Genomic DNA, 15,581 nt, shown 5'->3' on the forward strand with positions numbered 1-15,581 from the left:
AAACTGGGCGGGTCATTGACTTCCCTTTTTATGGGCTGGACAGGGGGATGGGGAAAAAATCCTCGGGTTTACAAAAATCAAGTATAAAGTGGTTCCTGGGCTGGATATATACAACTTAGAGGAGGATTATCCTTTCCATAGGATTTACTAGCACATCTTATACAGCGGATGGGGGTAAGGGGTTAAACTCATGTAGAGTACATATAACCAAACTTTGGCTAAATCAATTTAACAAGTAAACATCAAACTCTAGTTCTTATCATTTTCTGGAGCTTCTAATTTAAGTTGCTTGGATTAGAATGTTGCGGGATGACGATGACAAAAACATAAACTTATGTAAGCACAGTTCGTCGAGCTGCGAGCACAGTTCATCGACCTGCAAATAGTTATCTTTTTTCGTCCGCATGATAGTTGCCCACTAACACCACTACTGTATTACTAAGATTAAAAAAATGATTTTGCTCTTTGTAAAAACAGGCGATCACACGTAAGACAATATCTCAGTTGTCGCATTTTAATCAGTATTTTAATCGACGGATACTCATTCCGGGCTCTTTGATCTGTCAGAGACAATGAATGTTTCAGGAAGGATAATTGGTGGTTACACTTTTGTTATATACATTATCAGTTTACTGCCAAACTGTTTCACCATTACGAAGTATTATAAGTACCAAATGATATCAGATACCATGTTAAACGCACTACAAAGAGTAGTGCCTTCGTACGTTTAATCTCTGATAATAAAACGTTATTGGGTCAAAAATACTACTTTTCACCGAAGAAATACGCCACCAATGGAGCTGTAGTTCTCTGTCCGCTCAAAAATCTCCTTCGTCCCTGCACCAATCACATATACCTCGACCGCACGCACACACACCGGCTGAACAAGTGCAAGTTCCCGCCTGAATAGTAGCTACCATCTATCCTGTCACCAACTACAGAAATTGCACTGCTCCTGTCGAAGCCATGCATCACGACAGTGTAGCTAATACCTGTCTCGGATTTTGTGACGTCACCGATTCAGTACATATATAGATGGTGACGAGTATCAGCGCCGAACAGAAATCGTCACTGCCTTGGGAAATGATGAGCTGACGGAGGCTACATGGTACCTTGAGGCTCAAGGCTTGAGCCAAAGCATTCCGAGAGCCAAAGACGCTGGGTCAGTGACTCTGCGTTCAGGTATTAATACACGTAGAGCAAATTCGTGACAACATAACGCGAGGCGGTGCTGTCTTCACCATCATTACTTTCCACGTGCCATGTCGATTAATTTTGAGCATGATAGCAAGTTTTCATTCCTGAAATTGCCTTCCTATGCACAGCTACCGAGAACATGACGACGCCGACAGAGCCCCTCATTCGGCTCTCTTTTGTCAGCGGCACACCATCGCAAGCCCATGAGCCAGAAAAGGCTCTTGGCTACGTACAGACCAAGTCCCCGGATCCGTCCTCTCTTGAGGGTGGTGCTCTGCGTGAGGGTGGAGCCCCGATCCTTACCAGTCGCGACAGTATTGGTCTCCTCTTCCAATACGCTGCAGTGGGTATCAACTACGGCCTGCTGCCCACTACCATCTACCCTTTTCTACAGCAATACCTGAACGCAACGGGGTCCAAGTCACCACCGCCTCAACACTTGTCATTCTACCGTGGAGTTTCAAGGTGTTTTATGGCATTCTTTCGGACTGCGTGCCTCTATTCGGATACCGTCGCAAAGTCTGGATGCTCATCGGTTGGACTATGTGTCTCATTATGCTGATCGTCATGGCTGCGTCTCCTGCTGGTGAGCCGTACTACACGGTACCGTCCGACCGCGACATCGACCCTGCTGATTACACGCCGGAGATTGAGGCTCGCATCAACTTTGACGCGGGCAACCAGGCTGGCAAATACGTCATGCTCATGTTCTTCGCCGCTATTGGCTACGTCCTAGCTGACGTCTGCGCCGACAGTATCGTGGTGGAATACGCTCAACGGGAGCCTGTTGAAAAGCGCGGCACGATTCAGTCTGCCATTTACGCGGTTCGCACTGTATTCGTCATCATTGGCCAGCTTTTGGTTGGTTTCTGCTTCAATAGTGAGGCGTACGGGGGTCAGTTCGACTTCTCGCTGAACTTCCCACAATTAATGGCCATCGTCGCTGTCATCACTGCGCCGATCCTCCCTATCTCATGGCTCGCTCAGTGAGTAAAGAGGACAAGCAGACGAGAGTGCCATTCCGAAAGTACATGACCGAGTTGTGGGACCTGATTCAAAAGCGTGCAGTCTACCAAGTCGTTTTCTACCAGTTCTTCCAGAACGTCTTCTCTAACATCTCGTACACTGCCAGCTCTCCAGTGCAATCGTACATGGTCGGCGTCACTCCGACCAACAACACTATCAGTGAGATTATTAGCAACGTGCTCTTCATGGGAGGCATCATGGCTACGTCCAAGTGGGGTCTGCACTGGAACTGGCGCACAATGATCCTCTTTACGGGTATCTTCGTCATCCTCGCGGATGGTATTACGACTTTCCTTACAATTTGGAATGTGTTCCGTAGCCAGTGGTTCTGGCTCGGTATCCCGATGGCCGTGCAGCTCCCGTACGGTGTGGGCTGGATGATCGGGAATTTTGTCATTGTCGAGCTGTCTGGTATCGGCAATGAAGGGGCCATCTACGGTCTTATTACTATGGTCGGCAACTTGTCGTCTCCGTTTGCACAAGCGTTGACGCTAGTGATTAATCAGCCCCTTAACTTGACTACAGCTCGTATCCAGGCCGACGACACGTCCATCCGAACAGACCTCACCTACGCGGTGTTGATCATGTACGGCATGACCATCTTTTCATGGGTCTTCCTGGTTTTCCTTCCTCGACAGAAAGAGGAGACGCAGGAGTTGCTCCGCACGGGTGGGAGTAGCAAGGTTCTGGGTGCTCTCGCGGTCTTCTACGTCATGTTCGCGTTCGTTTGGTCCCTCATGACCAATATCATGGCCATGTATGAATCCACATCGTGTTTGATAATAGCTGGTGGCAAGGGATGCTAGATTCCTTATGTGACCGTCACAAAATCCACTACCGGAATCAAGAAAACAGTCTCATCATGAACGTACAACTCCCGTATAAGTTTCGGTTGGGACAAAAGCTCACTTCATTGTTATTTCGCTCCTTTTTTTCCTCCCAAAAGCGAAGTGCGTCTTTCGTAGGGCGTGATTTTTTCGGTGCAGCTCCTCTGAGTTCTTGTCTCGCCAAAGGGCCGAAAACGCTAGATACGACTTGAAGTTCTCGTTCTTGTGTGCATCCTGCCCCAACCCAGACAGCCCCAGTTTATTCTATACGGATTTCGGGGTTTCTCCATTCCTGAGCCAAAGTTTGTGCTTGATCCAGGACCCCAACCCCCTTTCTTCATCCTCAGCGACGTAGCCTTTTTGCTCGTTGTTGTAGTGAGTCCTCAGTGAATGCTCCGCAGCTCTATCGCTATTGCCAACAGAAGAATCTAACTGAGTCGATTCAATCTGTTCGGTGTTAACGGCTGCCGACACTAACAGAACACAGATCTAACGCACTCACACACAACTTGTTGGGTTAAAGGAAACTTTCGGACTGGCAGCAGTGCGGCGATTCCGCACTGGGCTGCCTTTCTGACCATCACTCTGCTAGCTAGTTCCAAAAGACGATGTAAAGAACTCATTCTGCTTCAACCTGAATGCGGTTTCCAACACGCCCTCCTCCGAAGTGAATCGGTCACAAAGGAGATGCTGCTTAGACAATCCGATCATGGCGCACAATGCCTCGAGTCGCTCGCCAGCCAGTGCCTTTGTCATTATGTCGGAAGGGTTCACCTCAGTTTTGACCTTCCACAAATCCACGGTTCGTTTAGCTACTTGGTCTCTGATGTAGTGCCAGCGTAGCTCGATGTGTCGCGTTCTGCGACTGTAGGTCGGGTTCGTCGCCATAACGTAGGCGGCCTGATTGTCAATTCCCATGCGAAAATTGGTCTTCAAGTCTGGGAAAACTTGGATCAGCACGTTGCGTAATCCTTGGCCTTCCATACAAGCCTCGCACGCAGCTACGTACTCCGCCTCTGCGGTAGATTGAGCAACAATGCTCTGGCGCCTCGACGCCCAGGATATTGCTCCACCGGCCATACAGAGGACAAAACCTGTTATGCTTTTGCGTGTATCGGGGTCGTTCCCCCAATCCGAGTCACAGTAGCCGTCGATAATTAGTTCCTTGTCTTGCTCTGCTGCTTTGGCACGGGTGTACACTCTCCCTTGGGTTTTGGTTCCGATTAGGTACCGCAGCACTCTCTTGGCAGCGCCAATGTGCTGCTGCGTAGGATTTTGAACGTAGCGACTGAGTTGTCCAACAGCGAACGCTAGGTCTGGGCGAGTGCAGGTCGTCAGGTACATTAGCGACCCTACCAGTTCACGATACGGAAAGTTCTTGCCGTTCGCAGCCACTTGCTTGCGCTGGTTTGTGTCAGTGTCCTTCACGGTAAGACGCAAAGTCGTCTCCATCGGGATCCTACTGGAATGCGCACCACTGAAGTGAAAGCGCTCAAAAATCTCGTCACAATACTTGGTCTGGTGTATTTTGATGGAGTCTTCACTCTGTTCCACCTGCACGCCCAAATATGTGCTGAATAGACCTTGGTCCTTCAAACCATAGTCCTTGTCCAGCTTCTCAAACATCTTCTTCTTAAATCCTTCACTCTGGTCGCGCACAAGATGTCGTCGACGTAGAGGAGAACCATGGCAAACTCGCCATCTTTGTTGTAAAAGTAGAGGCATGGCTCAGTCTTGCACTGCTTGAACCCATAGTTCACGAACCAACTATTCACCGCTGAATTCCACTCTCTTCCGGACTGGCGTAGTCCGTACAGTGCCTTGTTGATGATGTAAATCATCCCGCCATCCTCGCAAGGGTAGCCCTGGACTTTCTCTAAATACTGCTTTATTCCAAGCGCAGCATTGAGGTACGCTGTGTTTACGTCGCCCTGGTAGATCACTAGATTTAGAATGATGCATACCGCAACAAACATTCTGAATGTCGCCATGCGTGCAACCGGTGAGAATGTGTCCGTGAAGTCGATTCCGAAACGTTGCTTATCTCCTCGGGCCACGACACGTGCTTTGAAGGTCACAATGTATCCTAAATGATCGGTTTTCACGTCAAAAACCCACATAGTCTTGATAGCATGCTGTCCTGCTGGCATCTCTGTTCTTGGAATCTGCAACAGCACGTCCTTGAACTTCAGTGAAGCCATCTCCTTGTCCATAGCCTCCTTCCAGAAACTTGCTTGCTTTGATCTCATTGCCTCTCTGTAGTTTCTTGGTATCTTGATGTCACTTGCGCGCAGTCCACCTTTGCCACGGCGATCTACATGCAGTGCCTTGAAAGCTGAGTACACCGCAAAGTCTTCGTATCGTTCGGGTTTGCGAGTATTTATAACTTTGCGCAGTCCTGGTCGTCGTGCTGCTGTTGCACGCTTCGCTCCGACCTTGGTACGCTTCCGGTCTTGCGCACGGCGAACTTCTTCATCTCTCGGATGCACCTTGCCCACTAGTAACTGCTGAGGAAACGCGAGAACACCACCTCCGGGTCCTGGTGGATCATCCATTTCATCACTCATGCCTTCATGGGCGGCTTCTATTTCGTCACTCGGGTCGAACAAGCAGTCGTAGCCGTTGCATTCGCTCTCCTCGCTATCATTTACCGGTGCTAAATCCGACACATGACTAACGTCCAGTCCATCATCTGTATCAAACTCATGCCCATCATGTTCATCAAATTCAGTCACCGACTCTGCGTCATTGTCACTTAGAGAATCTCCTTCTTCCATCTGAGAAACATCAGCCGTGCGATTATCGTTGTCGACATCAACTTGAGAATCCTCATCAACTTGAGAATCATCTTCGTCATAACCTCCATCAGCACAATGCTCAACAATGGTTGTATTTTCGCCCTCCTGCGTATCTTCGAACGCATCATCGTAGTCTGGAAGCGAGTTTTTCTTTAGGATGTCCTCCCTTAATCGCTCGTCACGTTCACCCAGTGTACTTCTCGGCGTGTTGCTCGATGGCTGGTCGTACTTGGGTAGTACGCTGCTCTTCACAATATTGTCCCCACAAAGCCTCTTGAGCAACATCAAGGCCGTCGCTTGTAGCCACACTCTCCATGTCTACATTACTATCAGCTCGCACGGAGTCTGTGTCACACTCAGCTTGTTGAGACGCTTCATCACTATCACTTTCTGCATCATCGAAAGCACCATCCTGCACAAACTCATCGAAAGTCTGCAGCCACTTGTTCACCTTCGACTTGAAGGCACTCCCATAGCGGTCCTTGTACTTGATGTTTTCATTTACCTTCACATCTGCAACGAAGCCTTTCTGATGCTCAGTAGGGAAGTACACTTGGCAGCCAACAACATCTTCTTGATAGCCGATCAAAAAACCCACTTTGCAGTTCGCACTTAGTTTCTTGCGCATTGTGGCCGGTGTATGACAGTACACCAGAGATCCAAACGCGCGGATGTGATGAAGATCTGGCTTCGTACCGTACATTATCTCGTACGGGGTTCGCCCTGCTCCCCTTACAGAAGACTCGATTCTTTAGATAGACCGCAGTCTGAAGAGCATGCGTCCAAAACGATCTCGGAAGCCCCGAGTCGTGCATCATAGTCTTGACCATGTTTATCAGTGTCTGATGTGTCCTCTCCACCAAGTTCAGCTGTGAAGATTTTGGACCAACCTTCGTGTGGACAATTCCTTTCTCAGCATACCAGCTCTCCATTGAGTTGTTGCAGAATTCCTTGCCTTTGTCCGTGAGAACTTGCTTCACTGGCCCAATGTTGGCATCGTTCTCGTCACGAGCTGCAGCATCCCACCGTCGAGTGATCACTGTATCAACACGACGTCCGTGTTGCCGCTCGGCCCAGGCAATGTATTGCTTCATGTATCCATTCACCTCGCCTTCAGTCTTCGACTTCAGCAGGTATGTCGTAATGAAACGAGAGAAACCATCCATTTTGACTAACACTGCACTGTACTGTGTGCCGTTGTGAAGTCCAGGTATCAGTAAATCGGCAAACACTAAGTCGTTCACTTTCTCGATGTTCCGCTCCAACTTCTTCCGGAAGGTTTTGCGTCTCTGCTTGCCGAAATGGCAGTCAGCGCAATCCATCTTCCCACGCTTCTTCAGCATGATGCCCTTGGCCAATCCACGGTCGACCATAAGGCGAATGTACTCCGGGTATGTGTGCCCCAGACGCGCATGCCAGACGTCGATGTCCTCGACTCCATCCGTCACCGCAAAATTTGCCACTACCTGCTTCCTAACAGCAGTAGACTTCTTGTTGACTTGAACGCCACCGATGTTGTGCGCGTCAAATGTCCACAGTCGATGTTCATGCTTTGCTCGAATTACCTCCGTGTTGTCCTTCGACATACCAAATAGCAGTGTCGTCTGATCCCACGACATCTTGAAGCCTTGATCCAGTGCTTGTCCAGGTGAGAACAGGTTACAACCAGCTTTCGGCACGTATAACACGTCTTCGACAAAAGCAAATACCATCTCTTCGTCTATCATGGTCGCAAGCAAAATCGTCCCAAAGCCTTCTGCTTGGGCGTCGACACCGTCCGCGAAGCCCTAAATTGTCGGGTTCCAGTCGCTGTCTTCCATGTTATTCAGTACCGTAAAGTACTCCTTGCTCGCCACAATATGGACGTTGGTCCCACTGTCGAAGTACCAACGACTGGAATCGTAGTCCTTCGCCACTCGCTTCACTACTTCTCCCAACACCACTTCACGCTTGTGCATGCGTGTATCCTCAACGGTCGCATCCGCTGTAACTTGAGCCGCGGGCTTGACATCAGACCGTGCCATCTTTGCCTTTGCACTCTTCTTCTCCCTGGGTTTGTCCTCCAGGTCCGGACACTGATGCTTGTAGTGGCCCTTACCACCGCAGTTGAAGCACTCGACGTCTGCCTTTGCCGTTCTCTTCTTGTTTGCATCTCCAGTAGTCTTGTTCTGGCTGCTCTTCTGTCCGCTAGAAGCATTGCCTTGCTTCTTCTTGCCTTGGTTATTGCCGAATGCACTTTTCTCCCCGTCCTTACTGCGAGTCTCAGCGGTGCGAATCAATTCTCGTACAAGATCGGGTGTGTACTTGCTCATATTCGAGCTAAATAGCACTTTTCTACGAAGCTCGTTGTAGCAAACCTGCGCTGGCAGGCTTCGCAGCAACATGTCGACCATCTGAAGGTTGCTCAATGGTGATCCGAGCTCTGCGAGTTCGTTCCTAATGCGAAACATCGCATACAAATGCCCTCGCACGTCACCATTCGCGCGCAGGTGAGTCCTGTGTAGCTCGCCCTGCAGGCGATACACCTTCTGCGCCTTGGTGGCGTCGTTGTTCTTCCCTTCGTAGATCTTGCACAGTTCCGCCCACATATCGGTCCCAGTCTCCTGGTCCATCAGCTGTTGAGCGAGCCTCGTTGTCAGCGAGCCTAAGATCAGCATCTGGATCTTCGCTTGCTTTTTTGTGTGCTCATCCTTCTGGTCTTGACTCCACGAAGCGTCTTCTGTCACGTTGCCGACAGCAATCTGCTCCAGCAGCCTCTTCTGGAACGCCACCACCATGGTCTTCTTGTAGAAAGGCCAATTCTCTCCCCCCCAGTTCACTGGGTTTCCGGATGAGTTGATGTGGAACTTCTTGTCCTTCTTTCTGCTGTGTCGGTCGTCTTCGGAGTCGCTTGAGGATGACATCTTGTTGCTTGAGTGTCGTTTACTAACGTGTAGCGCTGTAGGTTGCTTGTATTTGGGCTCATAACCCTAACAGAACACAGATCTAACGCACTCACACACAACTTGTTGGGTTAAAGAAAACTTTCGGACTGGCAGCAGTGCGGCGATTCCGCACTGGGCTGCCTTTCTGACCATCACTCTGCTAGCTAGTTCCAAAAGACGATGTAAAGAACTCATTCTGCTTCAACCTGAATGCGGTTTCCAACAGACACGACATCGGTGGTGGCATAAAGACTGGTGGCAACAATCACGATGAGGTAGTGCACACGCATCGTTTTTTTAAGTACCGACGCAGTGGGGTTAGAGAGAGGAAATGGTAAAGACCGCCACGGACTGCAGATTTGCCGATTAATAAGCGACGCTGCTCACGCTGGTCCCATCTAATTCAGAGGTTTGGCATCGCAGTCGCCCGGCAAACAGAATAAACATGATGGCAGATGAAAAAGAGAGATAACTCTATCAATCGACGCTTTATTACTTTTTCTGACCATCAACATCATCGTACCAGTAAACATTATGGCAGCATTATCGTGTATGTGTAAGCAAAATATCTGCTCCCTCGGGACAGGATTCGTAGATTTTTTATCAAGTTAGGTTTTCTTTTTGCTCGTTCAACGAAGAACGCAGTTTGCAATTCATATCATTGGTAGATAATTGCGAGACGGCTTACATGAAAATACATTTATTAGATAATGAAATGCGTAAAAAAAAACTTTGATAATCGTGCGCCTCCGTAATTCCAAAAGACGCGACAGCTTCATGGCATTATAGTTGCCCCATCAGGTGGTGATACTTTGTAAGGGGGCTGCGCAATGCGAGCTCCTACTCTACAATTAGTGCTTGGTTTGTACGGGCGCTCCTTTCAATCTCAAAGTTGGGCTATTAAGAGTACGTGGAGTGAGGTGCAATTATTACAGATCATAAATATTGACTACGCCAGTGCGCAAGGCCTGTGCCTGTCCAATGTGCGATTAAAGATAACACATTGTCTACCCCCCCCCCCTAAACATACTTAGACATCCAGATATGATGTGATGGACCATCGATGGTACAGAAGCCAGAGCGCCCCTTGTCATTGCGACCTTGTCGCATGGTTGGTTTTCGTATGTTATCCTATTTTTCAGGCTGATGCAGGACTTTGCCATAATGATGTCGCTGCTGCTGCTGATGCAAATCTGTGCCAAATTGTTGACTATTTAACGTGATCTCCTGGTATCACATATTAATACATGTGCGCCGCACGATAGGTTCGATATCGTAACTGGCTATATTGCACAGCACGTCGTTGCGCCACCACTAATTCCCTAAGACCGATGTACATGTACCGATTTAGTCCACAATGGTACCCAAGGTCGGACGAGTAGCACTGACATCTCTTTGTAGTGCATCAAGTAAGTTGACGTTTTAATGGCAGACGCGTGGAGGGTAATGAAGCAAAGTGAATTATTCGGATGAACTTGTGACAGTGGAAAACATAAACTGTCCGGAGGCGCTGAATATGCCGTCAAATCATATGATTAGAGTTGAGGAATACTTAAGTACAAAATTTATGTATACCTAAATAGCTTTAAATATCAGGTGCTGGTATAGCGATGGTACTGAGCGATAAAGTTTATATAAGTAATAAGCTCTTAAATACCAGGTGCTGGTATACTACAGTACAAGTGAGAGGCCTAAATTCTAGCAGACCATGCAACTCAATCTAACTCGCGGGATACACTGTACGCTTTGTTTGCGCCTAGTGTTTTGCCAAATACTTGCCACCATAACGAGAACATACCGGGTCACTTTCCAATTTCTCCTTCAACGCACATCAGCGCTATTTGTGACCTCATATGCAGCTGCGCAGTATCCTGCTGGCTGTTGTAGCCTCCGTTCTTGCCACCCAGTGTGGTGCTCTTACTGCCGAAGCTGTTGGCCTTGCCACGCTCTCCAAGAGCAGTCCAACCGACCACAAGGCAACGAGTGTTACTGATCAGCGTGCCCAGCGGCGTTTAAGAAAAAGCGACACCGTTGGTACCGAGGATGAATTGAATCAAGACTCACAAGACGAGGCGAGAGCTTTGTCATTACCGCAGTGGCTAGCCAGCATTGTCGAGAGCCTTGACGATGTTGAGAAAGCACTCACCAAGTTGACCAAGGGACAATCGAATGTGGAGAAAGTAAAACGCTACGACATCCTTGTGGATAATATCGCGGCCTCGTTTGTTAAGCTGGAGGACATGGGGTATACGCCAGCTAAGCTACAAAATGCCATAAAGAACGGAGAAATGGTAGTTGAGAAACCTCATTGGTTTCTTGAGGCCTTTGAGACGTATTGGAAGACATCTCCGCGGCTGAATACAAATGCATAGATGTCTAAAAAGCTTGGGCAATGAGCGAACGGGTTGCGGTGATCACGATGAAGAAAAGAGAGATAGATATTACCCAACTTGGGTGTGTTGATATCTTCTTAGCCTGTAAATGATGTTACTTTTGGCGAAAAGCAACAATTTTAGCGGCGTTTTATTTTGCTCCTCCCCGGTTATTGAATACACGACGTTTGTGTCTGACTCAGATTTGTAGGATTACCACCGTTAATCCATATCAGCTTTGCAGCTCCTACCAAACAGGCTATTAAAGTATGCGATGAAGTAATTCGATCAGCCTAGTCATCGTTCCTCGGGCGAGCCCCCCCCCGCCACACACACACACACTTCATCTCGATCCCAAATTTTGTTGCCGAATTCAAAACGCTTTAGGTGAACGTGGAGATCACTCCTACAAAGGGGTCAATTTTCGCAGTCCTAGCGACAAACCTCACCATCCCGCCGGCGAAAAAATTCTGTACCGTTTATGGCGCCCGCTTAAACGGATGTATGCTCTAGTAAGTGTTGCAATGTTATCGATCATCAGCTCCACAACCACTGGTCGTGAAGCTCATTCTCAAAGATTAAAAGCTCTGTTGGGTATCCATTTAAAAGTACGACCGCGACTACAGGAAAATCAATAATTGCAAATTTTACAAGTGTGGTGATTGTCAATATTTTGGCGCTCTATTCCATTCTATCATCTACCTGGTCTCCCCATTTTGAACTCTTCGCGTACTCAATTGCGATCGACACGTCCCAGTTCAATTTGAGAAATATTACCGCCTCTAGTGTTAGTTTTAATCGAGCAATATTTAATCAATCTTTATTTCCATAGCTCTTATGACGGGGTCTGTAACGGGGTACGTAGCCCTAAGTGTACCCTGGTTACATGAAGTGTGACACTTCACACTTCAGGAGTATGACACGTCATACTCCGAGATATTTGGTACAAGGTACCAAGGTCGTTCAAAGCCAACCATTGGTCAAATGACATTGCATTTCTATAGGTAACTAACAGTTTGTATTAAACCCAAACTTAACCTATCTATATATACTCAGTTTACAATCTACCTTATTTAGGTCACTTCGCTCTCTTTAATTAAAGAGGGGACCTGTGAACTGCCGTTCACTGAGAGTTTGTATACTCTCGGAAGATAACTTCCACTAGCGCAGGGTGCTGTGTGACCCCGTCACACTTGGTAGCACTTGTAGTCAATCCACGCCACCGCGGGTAGACTACCTGAACCTCTCCGAAGTTCGTTGCCATGGATAGGAACGACTTCTCCCATATGAACGACTCTCAGTTCGAGTCGGTTCGGAAGATGGCAGGTATCTTCGGGATGGAGGCCCTGCAGAGCCTGGTGGTATCAACACCGGCTGAGCAGCTCGAGCGCGTCAATGCATTCGACGCGTACGAGCAGGGCCTCATCGCGCATGTGCGGGGAAACCTGCAGGCTCCGGCGGCGGAAGCAAATCCGCCTCACCCGAAGCCAATACGGCTGAAGGTAAAGCCGTATGAAGGGAAGGAAGGCGAGAACCTTCACTTCTGGGTCCGAGAAGTAGAGCTCGCGATGGACGCGGCTCTGATCTCGACCGAGCAACTGCGTGTTGCTTTTGCACTCTCCAACCTTAGCGGCCGTGCTAAGAGTTGGGTGGACACTCGGGAAGCAACATCCCCTGGATGTTTCACATCCTGGGCTCAGCTGTGCGAACAGCTCCGAGCCGCGTTCCTCCCGGCGAACTACGAGTACCGCCAGCGTTCGCGCTTCTTCGCGTGTAAACAAGGAAGGCGCGAGCTACACGAGTATGTGCAAGAGATACGGGAGCTCACGGCGTCCCTAGTGGGAAACCCACTCAATGAACACATCAAGATGACTGTGTTCATGGACGGCCTTCGAGTGGGCGCCGCACGCACTCAGCTGTTCCGGGTGCAGTCAAGCACCCTTGAAGAGGCGATTCAAGTGGCTCTTCAGGAAGAGTACAGCCATCGCCAGGCGCGTACGCCGGCCTCAGCGTGGCCTGGGCGTTCCTTGTCGGCTCCCGGTCGAACAAGCTCCAACGGACCAGTTCCCATGGAACTCGGGTCCGCCGAACAGCGTGACATCCGCTGCTTCGGCTGTGGGAAGTTGGGCCACTTCAAGCGCGACTGTCCCGCGGAAAGACTCCGCAGACGGTCCTTCCCGAAGCCCGTCCTCAAGGGTCGCTGGTAGAAGCCAGCATCCCGGGGACAGGGGAACGCCGGGAACCAGTAGGGGCGGGGCGCCCTACTGGGGAAGAACTAAGTCTTCGTGATGGGTGCGCGGGTGGCGCGTACCACGGGGACTTAGCCCCTGAGAGTCTTCGCACCCTCGAATCGGCGAAGAGCAGCGGCGGGTTGCTCGTAGTACACGGATGTGTACGGGGATACGATCATCCCTTTAGAATCTTGATTGACTCTGGGGCGTCGAAGAATTTCGCACGCCGCCAGACGGTTGTTCGTAACAGCAACAAGTTGTCCAATGCTTTGAGAGAAAGCAAGGGCAACGGGACGGTGTCAGTGCGACTGGCCGACGGGAAGGTCGTCACTGTCTCCAACGTCCAATGGATCTGGCCGTCAAGTTTGAAGACTTTGACAGCCTCGAACAGTTCACTGTTCTCGCTATGGATCCATATGATATGATCCTGGGCATGCCCTGGCTTGAGAAGCACGAGCCCTGGATCGACTGGCGAGGCAAGGCAATCGGTGCCAGCCGCCCTGCGCAGTCCGACAGAGCATTGGTGAGTCATGTTCCCGCCTCTGTCAGGACCCGGGACGCCCGCGAGGGCTGCCAGGGTACCAAAGCATCCGGCAGATGCTTGGGAGTCGTCGACGTATATGACGACTCCGAGGATGTTTTGATGGTGGCCGCGCCCAGAAGAGGCGCTGGCCAAGTGGGTAACTTAGGTCCACAGGCGGGTAACTTAGTTCCGCAGGCAGCTGCAGCTGTCATGAACACTGAGAACAGCGTGTTCAGAGTGGGTAACAGAGTTCCACTCACGGTCGCCCAGACCATAACTGAAGAGGAAGACGTCGGATACGCTTCCTGTGTGGGTAGCACAGTGCCACTCACGGTCGCCCAGACCATAACTGAAGAGGAAGACGTCGGATACGCTTCCTGTGTGGGTAACACAGTGCCACACGCGGTCGCCCAGACCTTAACTAAAGAGGAAGGCGTTGAACACGCTTCCTGTGTGGGTACAACAATACCACACGAGGCCACGAGTGCCTCGGATGTCGTAGCAACGACATCCCTAGACGCGGGCAGCAAAGCTCCCCGTCACAGACGCCGTCGACAGAGACGCCGCCGCCGCCTCAAGTCGGATCCGAACTTCGTTCCGATCGACGTCGCCTCAAGCGACTCGGAGTCCAGGGCCCGGGCTCCTCCGACAAGGCCGGTGGAAGAGTGTTATCACTTCTTCGATGGCGAGACAGGTTTACCCGTCAAGGCATCTGGTGTCCACTTGGAACCGTTGCCAGAGGTTGCAGAGATACTGAACCTCGAGAAAATGACGGCTGGGTCTTTCCTGGCCAACCTCAAGGCTGGAGAGATTGCTGAGATGGTACTCATGAGACCTGAGACCACTCAGGAGGAGCTGAACTCCTCCTCTGTCTTGGACGAGAACGTCCTGGAAGACATGAACAAGCAGCGTCAGGCGCGCTTGGGTTCTGAGATTCTCAAGAACCCCAAGGATCCGGTGTATCCTTTGGTGACGGAGTATGCGGACGTGGTGAACAAACACCCACCGACCCAACTCCCACCAGATCGAGGCGTACGGCACGAGATTGATCTCGTGCCCGGCACAAAGTATTGTGTCACGAGGCAATGGCCTCTCCCGCGCGAACAGTGCGAGGTCATTGATGCCTTCTTCGCCGCGAAAGCGAAGGCAGGCATGGTGCGGGAATCGAAATCCCCGCACTCGACGCCGACTTTCTGCGTTCGGAAGCCGAACGGAAAGTGGCGTCTGGTTCACGCTTATAGCAAGCTGAACAACGCAACGGTGCCGGCCCAAACACCGATCCCACGAAAGGATGTGTTGTTGAACAACATGGCCGGGAGCGTACTGTACAGTGCGCTGGATTTGGTAGACGGATACTATCAAATCCTGATGCGAGAGAGTGACATCCCGCTCATTGCGGTAAGCACTCCAAGCGGCAATCTTAGGGAGTGGCTCCCTAAGATTGTCATGCCGCAGGGCTTGTCTAACGCCCCGGCGACGTTCAATCGCCTGGTGACGCAATTGTTCCGCCCTTTGCGTACCTTCGTACAGACGTACTTCGACCCCATATTCGTCCATAGCCGTGCCGAGGGAGGCAAGACGGCCATGGAGGTGCATCTAGGACACCGCCGTCGAGTGAAGGACGTAATGCTAGCGAACAAGCTCTACGCCAACATCGACAAGTGCGTTTTCGCGTCACCAGAG

General features: G+C 50.2%; 2 protein-coding genes across 2 annotated transcripts; both read left to right on the forward strand.

The window, feature by feature from the left end:
• Window positions 1-1,336: 1,336 nt before the first annotated feature.
• Window positions 1,337-3,029, forward strand: PITG_15165 (uncharacterized protein; the record flags this gene model as incomplete). The annotated part of the gene is made up of 3 exons (XM_002898271.1): window positions 1,337-1,617; window positions 1,656-2,142; window positions 2,196-3,029. 3 exons carry the CDS (start codon window positions 1,337-1,339, stop codon window positions 3,027-3,029), a joined length of 1,602 nt encoding a protein of 533 aa, XP_002898317.1.
• Window positions 3,030-10,625: 7,596 nt separating this feature from the next.
• On the forward strand, window positions 10,626-11,144 carry PITG_15166 (secreted RxLR effector peptide protein, putative; the record flags this gene model as incomplete). The annotated part of the gene is made up of 1 exon (XM_002898272.1): window positions 10,626-11,144. The coding sequence occupies one exon, from the start codon at window positions 10,626-10,628 to the stop codon at window positions 11,142-11,144; it is 519 nt and encodes a 172-aa protein (XP_002898318.1).
• Between the last annotated feature and the right edge of the window lie 4,437 nt (window positions 11,145-15,581).

The sequence above is a fragment of the Phytophthora infestans genome, genomic scaffold (assembly GCF_000142945.1).
Source record: "Phytophthora infestans T30-4 supercont1.38 genomic scaffold, whole genome shotgun sequence".
Classification (NCBI taxonomy): domain Eukaryota; phylum Oomycota; class Peronosporomycetes; order Peronosporales; family Peronosporaceae; genus Phytophthora; species Phytophthora infestans.